The sequence below is a fragment of the Macadamia integrifolia genome, chromosome 13 (genome assembly GCF_013358625.1).
Source record: "Macadamia integrifolia cultivar HAES 741 chromosome 13, SCU_Mint_v3, whole genome shotgun sequence".
Taxonomy (NCBI): Eukaryota; Viridiplantae; Streptophyta; class Magnoliopsida; order Proteales; family Proteaceae; genus Macadamia; species Macadamia integrifolia.
The window spans coordinates 26,337,850-26,359,857 of NC_056569.1; the positions used below are offsets into that span (position 1 = coordinate 26,337,850).

Genomic DNA, 22,008 nt, shown 5'->3' on the forward strand with positions numbered 1-22,008 from the left:
GGGGGGGGGGTGGTGTGGGGATTACGATTTTAATTGTTTAATGTGGATCAAGTCGTCCCTCAACCTTTTGCAGGATGAACAAAGGGATAGAAATGCTGAATTTGATGATATAAAGTTAATCTTATATGGAACCAAAGAGTACAAGAAAGCCGAGCAATTAAAGAAGTCGTTTATGGTTTTTGTAGATCATCTAAGCGGCCTTTACTGCAGACTAAAATCAGATGAGAGGAAGATCTTGCAGTCATTCCCTTAAATCATGAGGCTTGCTGCAGTAGAAGTCTTGGATGAAATTCTAAATATTCATGTACCTAGAAATCGACTAATTTCCTCTGTATATTCCACTTAGTAGAGGAATTTTTGCTTGTGATCTTCAAGTCCATCCAGGCTTATGTGTAGGTTTTGAGCTGTAGATACGCTCATTGGTTGGAGTAACCAAGACACTGTTTTTTGGAGCTGCATTTTTAGATTTTGATGTGCTAGAAGAGAATTGCTATAATTCAAGAATGGGGAGTTTTTGTTTTAGATGATCTTAAAGATGCCCTTTGTCCATATTAAGATTGGTCTCATGAATGAGATTTAACCTCTTATGATGTGTGAGGCCAATTTTAGCATGAGGTTCCCTAATCTTACAGAGCTGATCATGGGGATTCTTGACCAAGATCAAACTCAAATGACCTCTGAAAAGGATTATAATGACTGAGGTTTTAATTTTAGGAAAATGTCCTTTGAGCAGACCATGGAGGAGGTACGATTGGATGCTCTATGTATCTCTCACCTCTTCACATGAAATGGACTTCTTATCTTATTCTCAAAACTTCTTTAAGTCAAGGTAAAAGAAAATTTTAAAATTATTTAAAAATAATTTATCATTATATCATTTTCAAAGTTGTCACTGCTTTGAATGTTTTTTGAGTATATATATGAAATGATTAGTTTTATCTTCATGGGAAAAAAATATGTTAAACTACAAGGATAAAAAATTAGATTCGCCTTCATAACTCAAAATTGTTTGCATAATTTGTAAATTAATTTTGACTAAAAGCTTTTTTTGTTTTTTATTTGTCTGTGATTATGTCGAAGCACCCAAACCGAAACCATAAAATGGGAGAAAAAAAGAGACGACTCTTTCTTGGACGCAAGTAAATTTGCAAAGTTTGCTGGGTTCTTGAGTTCTCTTTTCTTCTATCTAATGAAAGGAATTTCTATTTATAGAGAAGAGGTCTAAAAATTGAATGTTAGATGTAATACAAGTGGACACAAATGCAAAAACGATTGAAAGCTTATCTGTTCACCATTTCATTTGGTTACATTTCATTACGTTGGTTGTAAGAATCTTATTTTTACATCTTATTTTTGGCAAAATTAGTCTCTCCTGGTTGCCAAATTTCCATTATAATAAAGCAGGGTCAATTTTTCACTATTTAAATTAAATTGATATTGCAATTTTGATTTTCAATTTCATAAAACATCCTATGTTGGTAACTTTCTCATGAATTTTTATCCTTCTGAATAACGGTGTTAATCGATTCGGTTTCGGTGTATACGGTGTAGTTTGGTTTAGTTCACATTTATTTTACTGAAACTAAAACCGCACAATTTACTAAAAGGTTGCACTTTTTGAAACTGCAACCGTTTAGTAAATGGTGTTGATTCCACGGTTTTTAAACGGTGTCAGCTTCACGGTTTTGATCACTGTTTATTCCATAAGGTTTCTAAACGGTTAGCAACTGGTTTGCTAGTTTATTCGCATGCTTACTAAAATTTTCTTTCGTTGATAAACTTTTCAACCTTGTATCAAATTAAATGAGGCATTGAACAAGCAAGGATTTAACTACATAATTACATAATATGAGTAAATTATTGAATAGACCCTTGGATAACCTCTATAGTCATTAAATCTTCCCTAAATTAAACCATTATGTTTGTTAAAACAACAAAATATTTATTCGTTATATTGACTAATCGGATTGGTTTTTACGGTTTAAATGGTTCGGTTTCATGGTGTCAATTCGGTTCGAAACCAACGGGTTAAACCGTTAAAACTGCCCCGACCCATTTAATTAATCGGTCTTAAACTTGAAACCAAAACTGAACCATTTACTTTACGATTTTGCGATTTTGGCGTGAACAGCTCTGTTCGGCTTCAGTAAACGATTATGATTTCAGTTTCAAATTCACATACTTACTCTGAATATAATGTTAATTATCTACACATAAAGTTCAATATTCTATTAGAAAATCATATTTTATGAATTTTTTTTTATAATATTTTGATTAATATATTTTCTTGGATTTTTACAATTCTTTTACATATTATTATAATTTTGATTGCATTTTATGCAATATCTCAAAAAGGGTCTTCATAGGCTTCAATATGCCTAGTAAAATTTAATGCTTTAGTATTTTTCACTTAATAATACATAGGGTTAGTCCATAGAGAACTCCACATACATGAAGAAAGAAGAGAGAAGAGAGAAGAGAGCAACCCAGTGCATGAGACTTCTGCTACTGCAAGGTTTGAGAGAGACAAGTTGCTCAAACTCTGGTTTAAAGTTTTAGCAAAATTATTAAAATACCATAAAATAAAGATTATACCCAAAAAAAAAAAAGATATTTTTTTAGTTCTTTCCTAAGAGTTTTCCTCTACTCATATTAATTTGAAATTGTACCAATAAGATGCTTACTTGATCCTCTGTCACATGCTAACAAATTCATATAGTGTCACGTGGTAAATATTGAAACATTATATTTCCTTATACATAGTGACAAAAAAATAAAAAGTGAGAGTCTTATGAGCAAGCAAGGTACTCTACATCAATTCACATTTAAATTTTAATCATTATTTCTCAAATTTAATTTCTTTTATATGAGATCCCATTTAAAAATATATATATAATAATAGCAAGCTGGGTACTCAATGCCGACTCTCATTTAAATTTCAATCATTATATCTCTCATTTAAAAAAATTAATATAATAATAAATGTAAGGAGCGGTATGCCTTTTGTTTAGATAGCATATTCCCTCCAAAAAAAAACAAAAAAATTATGTTTTTTTTTTTGGGAATATTTTGACTTTGGATAATGTATCTGTATACTTCTACCTCACATGATACACACACTAACAAACACTCAGAGACTGTGTGTGTGTGTGTGAGAGAGAGAGAGAGAGAGAGAGAGAGAGAGATGGGGGGAGGAGAGAAAGGAGGAGATGTTAGTCTGTTTGAGACAGTAGAGGAATCAAAAGGAAGAAGAATAGCATATAAGATATTTGCAGTGAGCATATTCGTAGGAATAGTGATGGTGTTGGGTTACAGGGTTTGTCATATCCCAAGAACAGGTGAAGCAGGAAGATGGGCATGGCTTGGATTATTCGCAGCAGAGCTTTGGTTCAGTTTCTATTGGATCATCACTCAATCCGTCCGTTGGAATGTTGTCCATCGTCACACCACCACCTTCAAGGATTCCCTTTCTCTCAGGTAATCTCTTTCTCTCATCTATGAATCTCTTTTGAAATTACAACAGATCTGAAATAAGAAGCTCTCTATCTGATCTCCTTTCCTTTATCATCTTCAAATTTTCTTCTTACCCAGAAAATAGAAAAATCAAAAATCAAAATTTTCTTCATCTAGAATGATTTAGACTGAACACCAATTCTTTAATCTTTATCAGAAATAAAAATACCAATATATTTTCAAAGTTTTCATAATAACAGAGCTTTTCCTGCTCTATAATTGACGAGGGTGACGATGACCTTTCACAGGAGAAGGGAAACATAGAAAAATGCAAAATAACTTATCTTTACTCTTTACTGATGTTGCTCACTTGCACCACCAAACACACCCTTAAAAAAAAAAAATGTTAGATATACCACCAGTATACCATAAGTTATCACTCACTTTTATTTCTCTCTCTACCCCTTACACATATCTTTCATGTATGATATCTCATCATATGCCCCCGAATCCAAATCTTTTGGGATTCGACTCCTCTACTGAACAATAGAGGCGATTGCTCAGATTTGATGCCCTTGAACACCTCAGCATAGAACCCAACACACAGCTCGTGCCTCAAAATGCTCCAAGGTGTTGGATCTAAGTTTTCACCTCTATTGCAGAAGCCCGTCCCGATTTTCTATTACATTGCATTAGTGCAATGAGAATTTGGATAACTTGGAGCATTGGGGCACACACCCCAAGGACTCTCAACCATCCAGATACTCATTGGATCGATGCAGTGCCAGCAGAGGATTTTCTTCCTATGCCACCATTGGTCCGTTTGCTACCTGTACACTCACAGTAACTCTTGTTTTTTTTAATAAGTGGTTATGTCAACTATGTGGCTTTGGGACCATCAACAGGCCAGAATATTTTATCTTTGAGATTTTCAGAATCGAAATTTATTATTTTTAGGTATAATTTAAAATAAAATAAAATAAAAACTGAATCCTTATCTTGATCAATCCCAGATTGAAGCAAATCGGTGTGGATCCTATACCCAAACTCTAGAAATTCAGTACCAATCGATCTGGTTCCGTTGTTCCAATCTAATCTCAATTCTTTAAATATTGTTTTTAAATTAAATATTATATTATTATAAATTGTTTTTTAATTCTTTTATAATAAACGAAATCGAATAAGGATCCAGTTTTTATGCATAATCATGTATGTGATAAGGATAGAAACATAATTATATATTCTTTCTCTTTCCATCCATGGATAAAGACACGACAGTCATACATAAAAAATTTGCCTTTAAATAATAGAACGGGTGGCTACCCAACGATAGTCAATAAAACTAAACTATTTTATAACCAAAATGTACAGAGAGTATCTACTTTAACAATTTGAAATAATTAAAGAGATTATTTAATTTAATAATTTGAAATAATTGTTTAATTATAAATTAAATACTCTGTCCATTTTGGTTGTAAATAGTTTGTCAGATCAAACACCAAGAAACACGAATAATAAAGAGACAATAGATCCGTACGACACAGAGATTTAAGGAGGTTCACACACCAAGGTGGTGTGCTTCGTCCTCGGGCGAAGAAGAAGATGATTCACTATGCCGAAGAGAGATTACACCCTAGCAGCGGCGAGGAAAAACTCGCCCTGAAACCCTAGCTGCGTGAAAACCCTAGAATACAATGACTTTCTCAACAAGCAATAGTACATTATATACTCCAAAATCGTGGGTCGACCCATCGGGTCGCAATCGATCCGGTCGAACCATACCGCGGGGACTACGCCCCTACACCCCCATACGAGATCGGTGATGGGCTCCGAGCTTGGGCCTATCGGCCCAACCCCTCTGCTTCCATCACAGATCTCAGAAAATTTTCCATTTGGATCGCCACCAAAATATGTCGAATCGGATCAATCTTCAAAACGGGTCAAGAATTCGAGACAAACTTAACATAGTTTAACTTCATTGATTATACTTGGGTTGGGTAACCAATAATGATAAAAAAATGTGGTTGATAAAATATAGATTCGAACAAAAAAATTCTCTAAGCCACTGGGAGGGTATTTTCTCTCCATCTCTCATATGAAATATATCTTATCGTCAAATATATATGAAATCATTTTGTTGTATTTCATTGGTTTTCTCATATGTTGTTGCCTCAAAACCCTCTTCTTAGATTTAAAATCATAGGGTTGTACTTGCAATCTTGCATATCTAAATCTAAAGCTTTAATGATCTTGGTGGATGGTCAATTTTTCTAACCCTCAATATTTTTTGTTTTAAATTAATTAATTGAACTTACCTTTTGTAGCTATCATCCCTAGTTTATTAAATTTTGAAAAAACTGAGAAATCTTTGCTTTTTCTTTCAGATACGAAGACAAACTACTTTCGGGCATTGACATATTTGTGTGTACAGCAGACCCAGTGATGGAGCCACCAATTCTGGTGATAAACACTGTGTTGTCTGTAATGGCATATGGGTATCCACCGGAGAAGTTGAGTGTTTATCTCTCCGATGATGGAGGCTCTGACCTAACCTTCTATGCTCTCCTAGAAGCTTCTCATTTCTCTAAGCATTGGATACCCTTCTGCAACAAGTTCAAGGTAGAGCCTAGATCACCTGAGGCCCTTTTTGCTAGAGGAATCTTCAAATCTGATGATGAATGGTTGGCCATCAAGGTATGATAATTCTCCTCATGAGCCAGCTTTGGTTCTTTTGCAGGGTTTTAGGGGACAGCATCGGCACTGGTGCCAATTGTTGCCAGTATTGATATCATTGGATCAGTTGTACCAGGCCGAATTGGGCCATTTTTTCCCTTAAAATTTTTTGATCGTGTGGTCCCTATGCTAGTGTGGGTCAATGTGGAGGCACATATGGGTATCAACATGGGGTGAGATTTGTATTTCACAGCGCAGCGCAGGGTGTCAATTCAACACCTGTGTGTCTGAGTGCAAGGGTTGCGCAACCAGGGAGAGTTCTTTGACCCTTTTTTAAGGAGAAAAGAACCTTGCATGCTTGCGTGTTCTCTACACCCAAACACAGACGGGCAGAAAAATACCTCATTGCCCCCAGGGCCGGCACAATGGCCGTGCAAATGGATAGGGTTCTCTTTCCCATGTGTAAGGTCTTCTATCATATGGGCCCAGCAACACCCATCCACTATGCCATATGAAAAGTGATGATAAAATGAATATATCATCAACCGAAAATTAAATTTTCCCATAAGCGGTTTATTGGTGGGGTAAGTAATGACATTTCACTGTAATGAAACTTCCCTATTGAGATGGGTTTGTATCCTTAATTACATAAATGGCTAATTTAGCACACTTGCTAGCCCAATTAATGAATGGGCTGGGCTGGGCTGGGCTGGGCTTGGTCAGGGTTCAGATCACATGTTTTGTTCTTGCTCCAATTTCAGCTAAATCCATCCAACCTAACCAATTGCATAGCTATGTATGAGCCAGCTGGTTCGAGTAGACCAGTCTAAACCCACCCAAGGGAAGATGATTTAGACATTAAAACCGGTCAAAAGTCACTGAGTCGCCGGTTGAACCATCCTTCCTTTCCCTTATTCATTCTAGTTAGAGATTTCTCCTTCTCTAAATTTTTTGTGTTCCTTTTCAGAAATTATATGAAAATATGAAGAAGCGGGTCATGTCGGCAACTGAATTGGGCAGAGTTCCAGAAGAAGTGAGGGAACAACACAAAGGATTCTCAGAATGGAATGCTGGAGTAACTAAATATGATCATCAAACCATTCTTCAGGTACTTCCATTTTTTTTTTACTTCGAATTTTGATATCAGGATTTCAGTATATGGTATCGATGGCCGTTTCAGTCTCAGATGATGTCATTACCAATATTGATTGGCCGTATCAGATCATATAGGATAATTTAGGAAAAAAAAATCGATATTGCCAAATTTTTTGACCATTTTACCCTTCAAAGTTATCAATATCAATATGTATCGGCCGATATAATATGGATACCTAATGTTATTTGTAATTTATACTAGACCCATATTGCCATATATTAAATTCTTGTCTCTCTTTTTTTTTCTTAATAATGTAAAAGAAAAGGGGTTTAACAGTGATTTTCTTTTGTTTGGATTCTATTTCATCAGATACTAATTGATGGGAGAGACCCAAATGCAGTGGAGGCTGGAGGAGTCCCTCTGCCAACTTTGGTATACTTGGCACGTGAGAAAAGACCACAATATCCTCACAATTTCAAGGCTGGTGCCATGAATGCATTGGTAATCATCCATGCTTGCAAAAGATTTAAAATTTAATTGCTCTTAATTTACCTTTTTTGTTTCTAACAAAAACAAAAGAAAATCCTTCTTTGTAAGAATTTTTTTTCTACACCAACAGGTGTAGAGGGTATCTCCATGTTAACATCTAACCTTTTGCCACTTGGTTAGTGATATGGCAGTTTTAACTATATGGATATCTAGGTCATAGTGTGAATTGATTACATACAAAAATTTCAAGCTCAGATTCTATCATATACCCTCCCTTGTAATGACATATCTCCTTATATATATGTGTAATTGCACCTTGGTCTTAAGGGTGTCAAAAGTTGGCACACACCAGTAGGCCTCTTTGACATGAATCTATTAGTTATAGCCCAAAGATCAATCCAACCCAATTACTAAATGTGTTTGGTTCAAGCATCGACTGTAATAATCAGGTGGTCTCAATGCAAAGTAGTGGCTCAATGGTCACCCAACTGGGACTGACCGAATCTACAACCTATTGATAAATAACCGTTTATATCCCCTAGACCCTTAGCTCCTTTAAGGATCACTTATAACCCAATTAGTCAATTAGCATGTTTAAATCCTAATTGTAACCCACTATGGACCAAGAACTGACCAATCGTATAGAACGTATGTCCAACTGTCCATGCCTTAGCTTATGAGACCCAATTACCTAAATGGGCGAAAACAGTGCAAGGCCTTAGGTAGGACACCTGTCACACCCATACACCTTTGCCTATCTCCCCACATAAAATATTTTCAAGTTAGTCTTGAATTTTAACCTTTTGTAAAAAACTCTTCCACCAACAAACTATGAAAGCCTTGAGTAAATTTTAACCCTTTTTTTTTTTTTTTTTTTGCTCTTTGATTACTAATACTTGTTATTTGTTGTATTACTTTTGTTTTGAAGATACGAGTGTCATCGGAGATAAGTAATGGAGAAATCATACTCAATGTAGACTGTGACATGTACTCAAACAATTCAGAAACATTGAGAGATGTATTATGCTTCTTCATGGATGAAGTGAATGGTGATGAGATATCTTATGTGCAGTTCCCACAGACTTATTATAATGTCACAAAGAAGGATATTTATTGTAATGAAAATAGGGTAGTCAATGATGTAAGTAATAACAGAAAAATAAAATCCAGTCAGAATTAATATGTTACAGATGATATTGCATTAATGGAGTACTGATCTTTGTACTTCTTGATTTGTCAAAAGTTGGAACTTGCAGGGATAGATGGATATGGTGGGGCTCTGTACTGTGGCTCTGGATGCTTTCATAGGAGAGAAGCTATTTGTGGAAGGAAATACAGTAAAGAGTGGAGAGAACAACAGAATAGAAAGATTGAGAGGAAGGCAGAAAGGAGTATCAGTGAGGTAGAAGAAAAATGTAAGGAACTTGCAAGCTGTACCCATGAGAAGGGTACCCAGTGGGGAAAAGAGGTCTCTCTCTCTCTCTCTTTCTCTCTTTCTCTTCACTGATGAGATTATGAGCTTATGGTTATGTATATATGGATATTGCAGATGGGTTTGATGTATGGGTGCCCAGTGGAGGACATAATAACAGGTTTGGCAATCCAATGTAGGGCTTGGAAACCAATTTATTACAATCCAGAGAGACCTGGCTTCTTAGGAACTGCTCCAACCACACTGCTTCAGCATCTGGTGCAATACAAGAGATGGTCTGAGGGGATGTTTCAAATTGTCCTGTCTAAGTATTGTCCCTTTCTATTTGGGAGAGGTAAGATAAAGCTAGGCCTCCAGATGGGATATTGCGTCTACTGCTTATGGGCTGCTAACTCTTTGCCAACACTCTACTATGTGTTTGTCCCTTCTCTTTGCTTCTTTAATGGCATTTCCTTGTTCCCAAAGGTGAATCTCTCTCTCTCTCTCTCTCTCTCTAAAACACATTCACACACAAATTCATTATCTAATTACTATTAATTTGTTTATGCTTTCAGATGTCTAGCCTGTTGTTTATCCCATTTGCATATGTATTTGTGGCCAAGAATGTATACAGCCTAGTTGAGGCACTGTGGTGTAAGTACACAGTAGAGGATTGGTGGAACCTACAGAGGATGGTATTGATTCGGAGGACGACTTCGTTTCTTTTTGGATTTGTCGATGTCATTGTCACGCAACTGGGTTTTTCCCAAACAACATTTGTAATCACAGGGAAAGTGGATGAGGAAGAGGCATCCAAGAGATATGAGCAAGGGATCTTTGAGTTTGGGGCCTCTTCTCCTATGTTTACTGTCATAGCAACAGTAGCTCTGTTCAACCTTTTTAGCCTGGTTGGGGGAGTGAAGAGGATGGTTATGGGTATGGGAGTATGGGCTGTGGAGGAATTCATCTCACAAATTATTGTTTCTGGACTTGTGGTTGCCATTAACATCCCTATCTATGAAGCAATCTTCATCCGCAAGGATAAGGGACGCATGCCCACCTCCACTACAGTTGCATCACTTGTTTGTGCTTCATTGCTATGCCTCATACCTGTGTATTAGAATACAATCAATGTTCTATCTTTTTCTTTTTTTCTCTGTTTTAGTACAATCTAAGAAGGCTTAAGCTTTGAGGCATCTTCTGTGATGCTGATGAGCCATGTTCTGATTCTGATTCCTCAAACAATGCTTACTAACCTTTATAAAGATCAAGATATCATCTGCAAACTTTAGACGATGTATAAGAGGAGCTTGTCTTGCCATTTGATCCCTTTTGTTCACTACAGAAGCTTAGTAGTCTTGACGAGACCTCCATTGCAATTATGAACACTGACTTGGAGGACCACCTTGTCCTAAAAGGATGACATTCCTTAAAGCTGAATCATTGCAACAACAACAAACTTATCTTTATCCCAACTTAATGTGGCCGGATACATGCATCCATACAAACAAAATTGAAAAAGTCCAAACAGGAGTGGAGGGGAGAGATGGGAAAATGAGAGATGAGAAAAGAAATATGAGAGTAGAGGGAAAAGGCACAGCACAGAAGTTAGTTTAGTCTCCGCTAAATGGGGTCGGCTACATGGATCATTGTTCTCCAAAAGTTTCTATCCAAGGTCATAGTGTTGGATATGTACCAACCAACACATAGTGGGAACAAGATCAAGACAATGCATGTATGCCTCACCATTTCGTCTATGGTTATTTTAGGCCTGCCCTAGCTCTTTTGGCTTCGATCACTCCTCCTTACTGGGGCATCCTCAGGCCTCCATTGGATATGGCCATACCACCTCAAAGTTGAACCATTGCCCTTCACTTAAATCTGATATAAATATACTCGGAGAAATAAGGTCAGCACCATCTTTCACTGAAACCTAATTCCATGATACCTCTGAGACTCTATTCTATATAAAAAAGGGTAATGTACATGGATTTTCGCATAGGGCTATTTCTCAACTTTGGTAGAACAGAAAATGGAAAACAGTCACAAACAAGCAGCAACCCCAACAGCTAATTGGAGAAGAAAGGTAAGGGAAACAGAGCTCAACTTCAAATAGTGCCCACCCAGTAAGTGTAAGCGAGACTATAAATACAATGAAGTGTCTTCTTTCATCATCCTCTCCCCAATTTAAAGCACTGCAGAACTGTCATAAACAGAGACTGCATGATCAAAGCAGTTGCACTTACTACTTTTGACTCTGGATGGTAATCTTACAATTCAGTAGTGGTGCAGAACATAATAGGGACTTGAAAATTTTCTATCCTTCCACCATTCAAGATGATCACTTCATTTGACAAATTATATTTCAATTGTAAAAAATGCATTGATGATCCATATTGTCATAGCTCAGGGGCAGGAGAATTTGATCATTGATCAATAGGCAGCATATGGAGTTCATGTTGAGGGGTGATATCTTGTGCTCTTTAGACTGGGTTGTGGGCTGCCTCTGAAGGGCCGTTAAAAGCCCTTTCTCTTTGTTTTTGGGTTTACATGGGGTAATACAGGAAATAGTATCTCTTTGTTTTCCCTATAAATTGGTAGCTGATGCGGTAAAAATTGACTGGGTGACCTTCCCTGCAGTTCCTAGTGCTCCAGTCGACCTACACAAAAGAGATCACAGGGGAGAGCCGGGCTGACCCGACAGGGGACTCTCCGATGCTTAAGTTAGATCTTTCCACAACAGATGCTCAAGAGAGCTTTTCCAGTAAAAGGAGTGAGTGATCGATCCCCTATGATGGAGGCTTACCTTGGTATTTATAGGCTGCTGATGGAGAGAGAAGGAGGGGCGTTTGTGGAGAGTCTAGTTTAGGCGTAGAGTCCTTGAGGGGAGTGGCACTGTGTTTCTAGGAATATTCTAGGTTCCAGGGCATATTCTGGGAATATTCTCCATTGATCTCAAAGGTGCAAGCCGTGAAAGGGGTGGACGCCTCTGATGACGTATAGTGGATAGAGTCCTGCCCCCATGATCAGGGATCACGTCCCTTGAATGTAGGAGTGGATGTGTGCACATTTTCGGTTGCATTACTTGACTGTGTCGAGCCGAGGTGACTGGTAGCACTGCCTGATGGAGGGCCGAGATGCAGCACAGCTTGATGGAGGGCCGAGGTGGTAGCACAGCCTGATGGAGGGCCAAGGTAGCAGCACATCCTGATGGAGGGCCAAGGTGCAACATGACCTGATGAGATGCCGAGGTGGCATCACAGCCTGATGAGATGCTAAGGTGGCAGCACGGACTGATGAGATGCTGAGGTGTCAGCACGGCCTGATGGAGGGCCGAGGTGGCAGCACGGTCTGATGGAGGGCCGATGTGGCAGCACGGCTTGATGGAGGGCCGATGTGGCAGCACGGCCTGATGGAGGGCCGAGGTGGTAGCACGGCCTGATGGAAGGCCGAGGTGGCAGCACGGCCTGTTGGAGGGCCGAGGTAGCAGTACGGCCTGGTGGAGGGCCGAGGTAGTGGGTCAGTCCTGTTCAGGTTTGCATACACGCTTCAGTCGTGCTGAGGAAGAGGACATATTTTGCCTCATCAGTAGCGATGGAGGTTTTTAGGAGTTCCATAACCATTGAACAACTTGGCAGACCATGTTGTGGTCCTAGACTGGTTCTTCTTCGTGATGTTGGCTGGGCCTACATTAGATCCCCAACATACAAAATTTAAAAAAAAAAAAGTTTCATTTTTCTAGACAGATTGGTAATACTGCTGAAAGATGGCCATCTCTCAGAAGGTTGGCATTGAGATAGTCCCACTTCGGTTGTGGGTGACTCAACTATCTTGTATAAGAGCCACAAGAGGCCACCCTATTTCAAGCCAATCGGTTTTAAGATGGAAGATTTAGCAGTTGGAATCATAAAGTCAAACTTATTCAAAAGAGAAGAAGATTTTCTTATGTTAGACCTAATTGATATATATATATATATATATATAGGTTCTAGAAGACAAAAGAAGACCAATCCTAGCATGAAATGCTGACCATAGACATTTTATTTCGAGTTTGGATTAGGTCTTCATACGAGAACCATTCTCGTGATGCTTGATCTACACATAGAATCCACTCAATCTCTCAGCCTGTATTTCTTTAAAAAAAATTACTATCAACACTAAAAACTGATTTCTGCAATTGTCAACAATGTCAGTTTGTTTAAACCAATAGAAAGGACAAAAAATGAGCAGTGTTTCAAAGGCCAGGGCTGAGGTAGTGACTAGGGTAACCCCAATTTACAAGTAAACCAATAATTAATTAATTGATTTTTCTATGCTTGTGGAGAATAACTTCTTTAACCAATCCATTTTTCTGGGCAAGATTTCCTAACAAAAGGTCTTCTAAGTCCCCAATGTTTCATTCTCTTATTCCATAAATAACACCCCAAGATCAAACTCAATGAAATTTCAATCATATGCCAATAAAAAACCCATTATTTAACTAATTTTCAAACTGAAAAAAAGAAGGGGGGGAGGGGGAAATCCTCCTGGAGGGGGAAAGGAATAAGTTTAGTATCCAGTTGTGACACCCCTACAGCCAACTGTCTTACAAGAGGATAGCAGAGAATGGGTATTAGCATAAGAAAGAAAGAATTGTGGAGCCTATAGCCCTTTTCTATTATCTGCAGTGAAATTTTCTTTTATTAGTGTAAATATTGCATCAATGATCATGTAAAAATAAAGGTTTTGATATTGGTATCACTTATTATCTTCATATATTATCTTCTATATGAGAGAGGGTGTATTAATCTATCTATCACTTACTATCTTCATAAATGATATATTATATAAAAATATATGTTTAATGTTTAAAGTTTATGATGATTTCTTTTGAAAAAAAAAAATCATTAATTAAGTATACAAGTAACCAAGCACATCAATATCCATATTAGTTATATCTATGTGAGAGAGTTTGTTAATGACACATATTTTATTTATATATATATATATATATATAATATTACTTAAAACGGAGTCAGGTTCGGTCGGGTTGAGTTGAGTTTAGCCCTGAACTGACTCTGATGCAGTGTAAAAAATTTCAACCTTAACCAGCCCTCAAGGCTATGGTATCTCAGCACAAGCCCTATTTGGGCTCAGGGCGGTGAGGCTGACATAATCAAACTTACACTCCTAGGCTGAAAAAAAATTCTTCTACAATGAGCAATGAGTGAATAGTAAATATCCAACGGCTTGGGTGTGGCCTAGCCCAATCTGACCCTGTCTTAGAGCCAAGAATTCCAACCTTGACTAGCCCTTAAGGCAATGGTGTCTTAGTCAGGCCATATTTGGGCTCAAATTAAAACGGACGGGTTAGGTTGACAAAACCAAATTTACACCATTAGGCTTCAAGAAAATCCTTTACAATGAGCGGTGAATCGACAATGAACATCCAATTACTGGAGTCTTCCCAACCTTTGGATGCTCCCAGGGACTCATTGCTTTTTTTTTTTTCTTAATAGGATTTGACCAATTGGGAGGCTTTGCTCTCTCCCTCTGTGCAGAGAAGGTGAGACACAAGGTGTCTTTCTGCACTTTGTGACACAGCTGTTGAGGTTGACTTAAGAATCGGTCTTGTTAGATCAAACATCAAGAAACACGAAAAATAAAGAGACAATAGATTCGCACGACACAGAGATTTAACGAGGTTCACACACCAGGGTGGTGTGCTACATCTTCGGGCAAAGAAGAAGATGTTTCACTATGCAGAAGGGAGATTACACCCAAGAAGCGGCGAGAAAACTCAGCCTGAAACCCTAGTTCGAAAAACCCTAAAATACAATGACTTTCTCAACAAGCTATAATACATTATATATATTCCAAGTCACGGGTCGACCCATCGGGTCGCGGTCGATTCTGTCGAACCATATAGCCCCCCGCACCCCCATACGAGATCAATGATGGGCTCCGGGCTTGGGCCTATTGGCCCAATCCCTCTGCTTCCATCACAGATCTCAAAAAAACTTCCCATTCAGATCGCTGCCAAAATATGTTGGATCGGGTCAATCTTCAAAATAGGTCAAGAATTCGAAACAAACTTAACAGGTCTCGTATGTCATTCTGCGTTACATTGTTGTCTGTTCGCGGTTGTCTTTTTCCACTTGTTTGTCAAACGCAAGGTGAAGTATTTGGCGGCCCAAGTTGCCTAGTCATTGTCTTTGAGTCTTTCTATATTGAAAATGTTTAATCTCAGCAATCAGGTACAACAAAAACAAAAAATACACCTATTTAATTGTTCTATGATAGATATTTAATATATATAACAATGATATCCTTTCTACCAAAAAAAAAAAACAATGATATTCTTTGATAATGATATAATTATTTGTCACTTTCAGATTATTTTTTAATCATTTTCTACACTTATCTTAAACAAGTCCTGATAATAAAATACATAGCAATTAAACGAAAGTATCAAATTCTAAATACAGTTATTTAATTGTTTCATGATAGACGCCACATTCATGCATCTATGCCCTCACCTGCAAGAGCGAATCAGGTCCTCGTACGATAACCATTCTCGTATGGGATTAATCCACATAGATGGAATCCACCCAAGGAGAAACCATGTAGTGGATTCCATATGTGTTGGTCAGACCATACGAAAAACTGACCCACATTCCTCACCTGTGCCTTGCAACATTTGTAATAATTTGTAGGGAAGGGTCTCTAAAAGGCAGTGTGGTTCCTGCTCCAGCACATGAGCCAATGGTAGCACGTGTGGAAGCATTAACAATGAAATGATTTCTTCTTTTTACAAGGGTGGGGTAGTCATTTTACCTTCCCTATCTGGGCACAAAAACCACAATACCTTCTAGGTTTCCTCTTCCCTAATTGTAGAGACAATTTTTTTTTGCCCAAGAGAGCAGCTCCTGCACCAACATGGAGACCAATTAGAACATTCTTATAAGCATCAACAGGGTGAGATTTTTATCATTCATATGAGGTGACCCAGTCATTTCGTAGGGCCTGTGTTCGGTTGCCTCCGTTTTTCCATAATTTGTATACACAAAGTCGCAGTCGCCTTTGTATTCACATGAGGCTACAATTTTTTTATTCAAGAAATGGTAGTGTGGAAACCAAAAAAAAAAAAAAAAAAAATTTGAATTGCTTCACTATATATAGTTCTTGAGCTCTGAAAGCTTATGTTTGAACCTCTTGCTTGAGCTGTATCTTGAAATTATGGAAATAGTGAGAGAAGAAGAAGGTCATCACATGTCACTGTCCATGGCGACCACGCAAATTGGTGGGAGTAATGGCTCTGATCACAGCAGAAAGTCTCAAGGAGATCTAAGAAACGGGTCTTCACACATGGATCCATCTCTCTCGATATTTCTCAAGGTATTCAGTCCATCTCTGAGTCTGGATCAGGTCCTGAATCCACTCAATCTCTTTCTTTTTACAACAAATTTTCACATTGAATGGATTTTTAGTATGGATTAGAGACTGCAGAGAACCATTCTTGTACGAGAACCTGATCCAAACTCTCCATCTCTAACATTCGAGATTAGTTCTCTTCAGTAAATATCCATGCAACGTGTAGCAATTTTCTAACCCATTACCAGTGTAGTAGCAAAATACTTTGTTGTCTGAACTGTGAGGTTCTCTCTCTCTCTCTCTACAGTTTGAAAATGTGAAGTACAAGGTAAGAATCAGCCAAGATTTCTCTGAAAACCTGTAAAGTCTGTGGTGTCAAAGGTAGCTTCTCAACTGGGCATGGAACAAGCTAACTACTATTATATCTTGAAGCGTATGGGTATGACGGGTAGCATAAGACCTGGAGAACTCCTTGCTCTGATGGGACCTTCGGGTAGTGGGAAGACAACCTTACTCCAGATACTAGGAGGTAGATTGCATGGTGAGAATGTGGAAGGGAGCATCACATACAATGGCAGTCCATATGATGCAGCTCTTAAGAGGAGGTTGGCAAAAATTAATTAGAACACCTCTCTCTCTCTCTCTCTCTCTCTCGATAAATATTAATTACTTCGATCACTTTACAGGATTGGATTTGTCGCTCAGGATGATGTGCTCTTCTCTCAACTTACAGTTGAAGAAACCTTGGTTGTTGCTGCAAATCTAAGGCTTCCCAGTAACATTACTCGACAGCAAAAGCGCTCACGAGTAAAGAAGATCATGGAGGAGTTAGGCCTATAAAGGTTTGTTCTAAAACCAAATAAAAATCCAATTTAGGGGTGCAAGTTTGGCCTGACAAGCCCTACGCCCACCCTCAGCCCTACAGGGCAGCTAGGCTGGTCTTCTCAATCGGTGGGCCATGCAAGGGCTGAGATTTTCGGGCCTAGGGTCAGGCACGGCCAGATGGTTTAAGGATTTAGTCTGAACCCAACCCACCATTGTATATATATATATATATATATATGAAGAATTTTCTTCTTGATACCTCTTATGGTGTTAAATAATTTGTAACCTTATTTGGTTTCCCTTTTAAATTTTTGATGGTGAATGTCATTTCACATGTGCATGAAATACATGTGACAATGACATCTCTTGAAATGATTTAATGGTACGAACAATTTCAAACTATTTTGAAAAATAAAAAAATAAAAAAATTTATCCTTAACTTAAAAGATTTTTTGAGAATAAGACAAAGAGCAATCAAAATAAAATTTATATGTTTTAAAGAGTAAATACACCTAAAGAGGTGCTCTTCACATAATCCCTATATATAATATATATTTAAATATAGCGGTTGTGTTTTCTGGGGGACATAGAGGCGGCACCCAGACACAAGGGGTTGCAAAATGACCACTGCACTCCCTGATCGAAGCTTCCTAATGCGCTCTCATTGGCCGAGGCACATGGCACAACCTCTACATCCCACCCAAAAAACTTTAATCCTTATATAGATATATATATATATATATATATAATATACAATTACACATAATTACATCGAACATAGGGGCTGCAAGGGTTGATCAAGGCCAACCCGGCCAGCCTAGCCCAACCAGGGTCAATCAGGGCTGGGCTGGGTTAGACTGAACCCAACAAGGCTGGGCCTGGACTGAGTTAAGGGAACCTAGGATTGAACTAGGGTTTTACAAAACCTGGCCCAGTTGCATTCCTAAATACAATCTATAAGCTCATTATGTTGCAAATAAGCAGTTTGTTTCTTTCGGTTCTTAGTAGATGATTATGAAGCTTAGACACTAGTGGATGAATTATAATTATGACAACTAGTATAACAGATGTTGGGATAGATCTAACTGATCTGTGACTTGATTGTAGTTGTCGCCATACAATAATAGGCGAAATATCAGGAGGTGAAAGAAAAAGAACTAGTATAGGTCAAGAAATTCTAGTAGATCCTTCTTTGTTGTTTCTTGATGAACCCACTTCAGGCCTTGATTCTACCTCTGCAAATAAAGTTCTTCAAATCCTTCAATGGATGGTTGGGCAGGTATTATATATAATCTGGTTTAATTTCCATTTGTTAGTTGCAAATCTTGATACAAATGACATTCTTGTGTTTGAATTTAATGGTTCAATAGGGAGGAAAAACAGTGATCACAACAATCCACCAACCCTCAAACAGAATGTTCAACATGTTTGACAAACTTCTGCTGATATCAGAAGGTTGTCCTGTGTATTATGCCTGCATGGTGTACTTTTCTTCTTTGGGGTTCACTACTGAGGTAGCCATGAACCCTGCTGAGTTCATTCTTGATTTAGCTACTGGACATGTAAATAATGACACTGCAGTCCCTGTGGAACTATTAGCATTCCAACACAATTCTGAATTTGAAAGAGAGGTGATTGAGGTAAGTCCTCGTGTTAAAGCTTTCGCCTTAAAACCAATTGACTTAAAGTAGGGTGGCCTCTTTTGTCTCCTAGACATGATAGTTAAGTCACCCATAGTCGTAGGACTATCTAAATATCCAGAAGCAATCAAGTTTCAATTGCATTTATTTGCTTCAAAGAGAAATTGACATAAATATTTTCCATGTGTACTAGTATTTGCAAACGGAATATAAAATCGAGGAGGAACTGCAAGAATCATCAGAAAATCTTCAGCAGCTAGGAATTCAAGTAGATCAGGCAGCCATGAATTGGTGGGAACAACTCATGTTACTATCAATGAGAACTTTAAAATTAAGAAGAAGAAATTATTTTGGGAAGCTAAGACTGGCTCAAGCCCTTGGAGTTGCATTCTTGTTAGGCCTTATCTGGTGGAAATCCACCATTGGAACTGAGGCTCAACTCAGAGACCAGGTATACTAAATCCAAAACCCTAAATCTTATTCCTCGACTAATTAATGATTTGGCTACTTCAACAACATAATGTAACGGATCGGCCTATTGTACTACATGTGTCTTTTCTGGAGTTCAATGTCGATATTCGCGGCCATCAGTGTCTTTCCATCGGAGAAGGTATGCTTGGTGATAGAGAGGAAAGCAGATATGTACAGGCTGAGTGTGTACTATGTTTGTAGCACCTTGTGTGATATAGTGGCTGAAATTATCTACCCAACCCTCTTCATGCTCATCTTGTACTTCATGGCCAACTTAAAGAGAACAACCCCTGGCTTCTTTCTCACATTGCTTGCGATATTGGTGTTATCTATAACGAGCCAAGTAAGTTGATTATACCCTTGAGAGAGAGTGTGTGTGTGGGCAAGGAAACTCTGCCTGCTCGTGGCCTTGATGCTCAGACATGGCTGGGTGTGGAAAGACCTAATAGCCCCCGCATGATGGGCATAGGAAATGGATGGACAGAGTTCTTTCTCCCTATATATATTTGTTATATGGGAAAAGGTTGGGTATGTTGGTATACGCAAATCTGTGTCTATCTCTCTCCTCCTCCCCTTAGGAAAGTCCCCTATGCCCCTCCCATTGGTTGAGCCTCTAGATCCAGGAAAGCCAGCTGCATACCGAACCTCCTCCGTCTAAACACAGTGGCTGTGGAATGAATGCTACCCACTGGTGCCGGTACACATCTAGACACAGTGGGTGTGGAAAGATCATGTTGCCCTACGCTGAAGATGCTCCCACACACTCTCCCATTAATTTGCCTGTGTGCTAGCATGTAACTATGTTAACGGGGTAGCCCTTGTCTTATATATGTATATATAGAAAGTTTTTAGTCCAGAAGTGTGGCCCCTACGCCAGGAGAGTTGCTGTGGTCATTTCAAACCCCCCTCAGGGTGCTCTCCAGGACAGAAAATACGTCCTATATATTGGGTTATATATAATTTTGTCAACAACAATTTCATCTCTTTCTCTACGTACGTAGGGAGCTGGGGAACTCATTGGTGCCGCGTTTCAAAGCAACAATAGGGCTGGGAAGATTGCATCTATGATGCTAACATTGTTTAACCTCAATGGTGGCTATTTTGTCCAGGTATTTATCAAATTGATGTGAAATTTCCTATACATGGTCTTTCTTGTTAAAACCCAACTTTTGATTAAAATCAATCCATTATTTGTTTCATAAATTGCTGCAGCACACACCAAAGTTCACACGATGGTTGAAATACGTATCTTTCCTATATTATGCTTTTCGGTTTCTATTAAAAGTGCAATACACGGGGGACCAATTATACGAATGTGGAAGCAAAGGTGGATGCCGAAGTCTGCAGAGCTCACCTTCATTTGACTCAGTAAACTTGAGTGAAGATGTGTATGAATTATGGGTCCTACTAGCCATGGCTCTATTTTATCGATTATTTGCCTATGTTTGCCTTGGTTGGAAGGTAGGATAGTAAGCAATTCATCGGAGGTTAATGTTTGATTTGCGGACCAATTATTGTTTTGTTCTGTTTTGTTTTTGTTTTTGTTTTTTTTTTTTTCTGAGATAAGTGTGTGGACTGGACAATGACTGTTTATTATCACTCGTCTTTGATTGTGCCGCAATAAGAGTACAATACAATACAATCTCTCTCTCTCTCTCTCTCTCTCTCTATCTCTCTCTCTAATGGTCCAGTACGATTAAAGTTATACGCTGAGTTGGGGGGGGGGGAATTATTCTCTATTGTTGGCCTCTATAGTAGAATCAGTCAAAAAAGCCTTATCCTATGGCGAATGTCAGCAGTTCAAGTCTGTTTATCTCCATCTCATGAACTTAGGACCCGTTTGGTATCGTTTCTGTTTCAGAAACGCCGTTTCGTGTCAAAAATGAAAATTTCAGTTTCTGTGTCAAAACTCAGTTTTTAAACAAAAAATGGTGTTTCAAAATTTCAGATTTTTATCGGGAATTTTTTTTTTTTTTTTTTTGTAAAATGGAACGAAACTGGGAATACGGAACTCCATTTTGGAGTTCCGTCCAATCTCGTTTTTTCAGTTTTTTTTTCACTTTTTGTTCCAAAAAAACAGAAACGGACCATAAGTGCACCAAACAGAAGATTCCGTTTTTTTGTTCCAATAGAACGAAAAAAACTCCAGAAACGTTTTTTTATAACGATACCAAACGGAGCCTTACCTGAAACATATAAAATGCAGTTAATCCTGCTATGTAACAAGTGATTATGCGAAAATCGGTGAATACAACAATTATTAAGAATTTCATCCGTAGAAAGAAGCTGAATACCACTAAGAAAAAGACCCACAACCAATGAATAATATGAAATTATTACAAGAGATCATGGTCCAGAAGAAGATCCGAATTCTAATTTTTTGCCCAGCAACCAAACCTGGCCCAAAATTATAAATTATTAAACACTTTCATAAAATTCTCTCATCACCATGCCCAGTGAAATAGCAGATAGCCAAAGCGTTGACAAAAGAAGTTATCAACCGACACTTAACATTTTCCCTTTTTATCAGATTATTGATGGGGTAAGTGATGATATTTCACTGATAAAACTTTACTGTTGAGAAAGGTTTAGATTCT

The 22,008-nt window shown here is 38.2% G+C and overlaps 2 protein-coding genes and 1 pseudogene across 6 annotated transcripts in view; all 3 read left to right on the forward strand.

Annotated features, from left to right (window-relative positions):
- LOC122059280 overlaps positions 1 to 522 on the forward strand; it is a 4,896-nt gene extending 4,374 nt beyond the window's left edge. For 2 of the 4 annotated variants that reach the window (XM_042621987.1, XM_042621988.1), the window contains one exon: positions 186 to 522. In XM_042621987.1, the coding sequence (XP_042477921.1) occupies positions 186 to 194 (9 nt within the window). In that variant the 3' untranslated portion in view covers positions 195 to 522. Of the gene's footprint in view, positions 1 to 73 lie in introns of all 4 variants that reach the window. The other 2 variants (XM_042621985.1, XM_042621986.1) reach the window with 1 other exon arrangement.
- Positions 523 to 3,128: 2,606 nt separating this feature from the next.
- LOC122060168 (cellulose synthase-like protein E6) lies at positions 3,129 to 10,422 on the forward strand. 2 transcript variants are annotated; one of them, XM_042623362.1, is made up of 8 exons: positions 3,129 to 3,477; positions 5,838 to 6,147; positions 7,094 to 7,234; positions 7,592 to 7,723; positions 8,640 to 8,852; positions 8,955 to 9,179; positions 9,261 to 9,608; positions 9,698 to 10,422. In XM_042623362.1, exons 1-8 carry the CDS (start codon positions 3,185 to 3,187, stop codon positions 10,241 to 10,243), a joined length of 2,208 nt encoding a protein of 735 aa, XP_042479296.1. In that variant the 5' UTR covers positions 3,129 to 3,184; the 3' UTR covers positions 10,244 to 10,422. The 2 variants fall into 2 exon arrangements, with proteins under 2 accessions (XP_042479296.1, XP_042479298.1); XM_042623364.1 differs by lacking the exon at positions 8,640 to 8,852.
- A 5,963-nt stretch (positions 10,423 to 16,385) lies between these two features.
- Positions 16,386 to 21,035, forward strand: LOC122059136 (annotated as a pseudogene).
- The last annotated feature ends 973 nt before the right edge of the window (positions 21,036 to 22,008 follow it).

Coding starts and splice junctions, on each gene's coding strand:
- LOC122060168 (XM_042623362.1), top strand. CDS start 3,185: ATGGGGGGAGGAGAGAAAGGAGGAGATGTTAGTCTGTTTGAGACAGTA. Junction 9,180..9,260: donor GTACCCAGTGGGGAAAAGAG/GTCTCTCTCTCT, acceptor TGGATATTGCAG/ATGGGTTTGATGTATGGGTG. Junction 9,609..9,697: donor GCATTTCCTTGTTCCCAAAG/GTGAATCTCTCT, acceptor TTATGCTTTCAG/ATGTCTAGCCTGTTGTTTAT.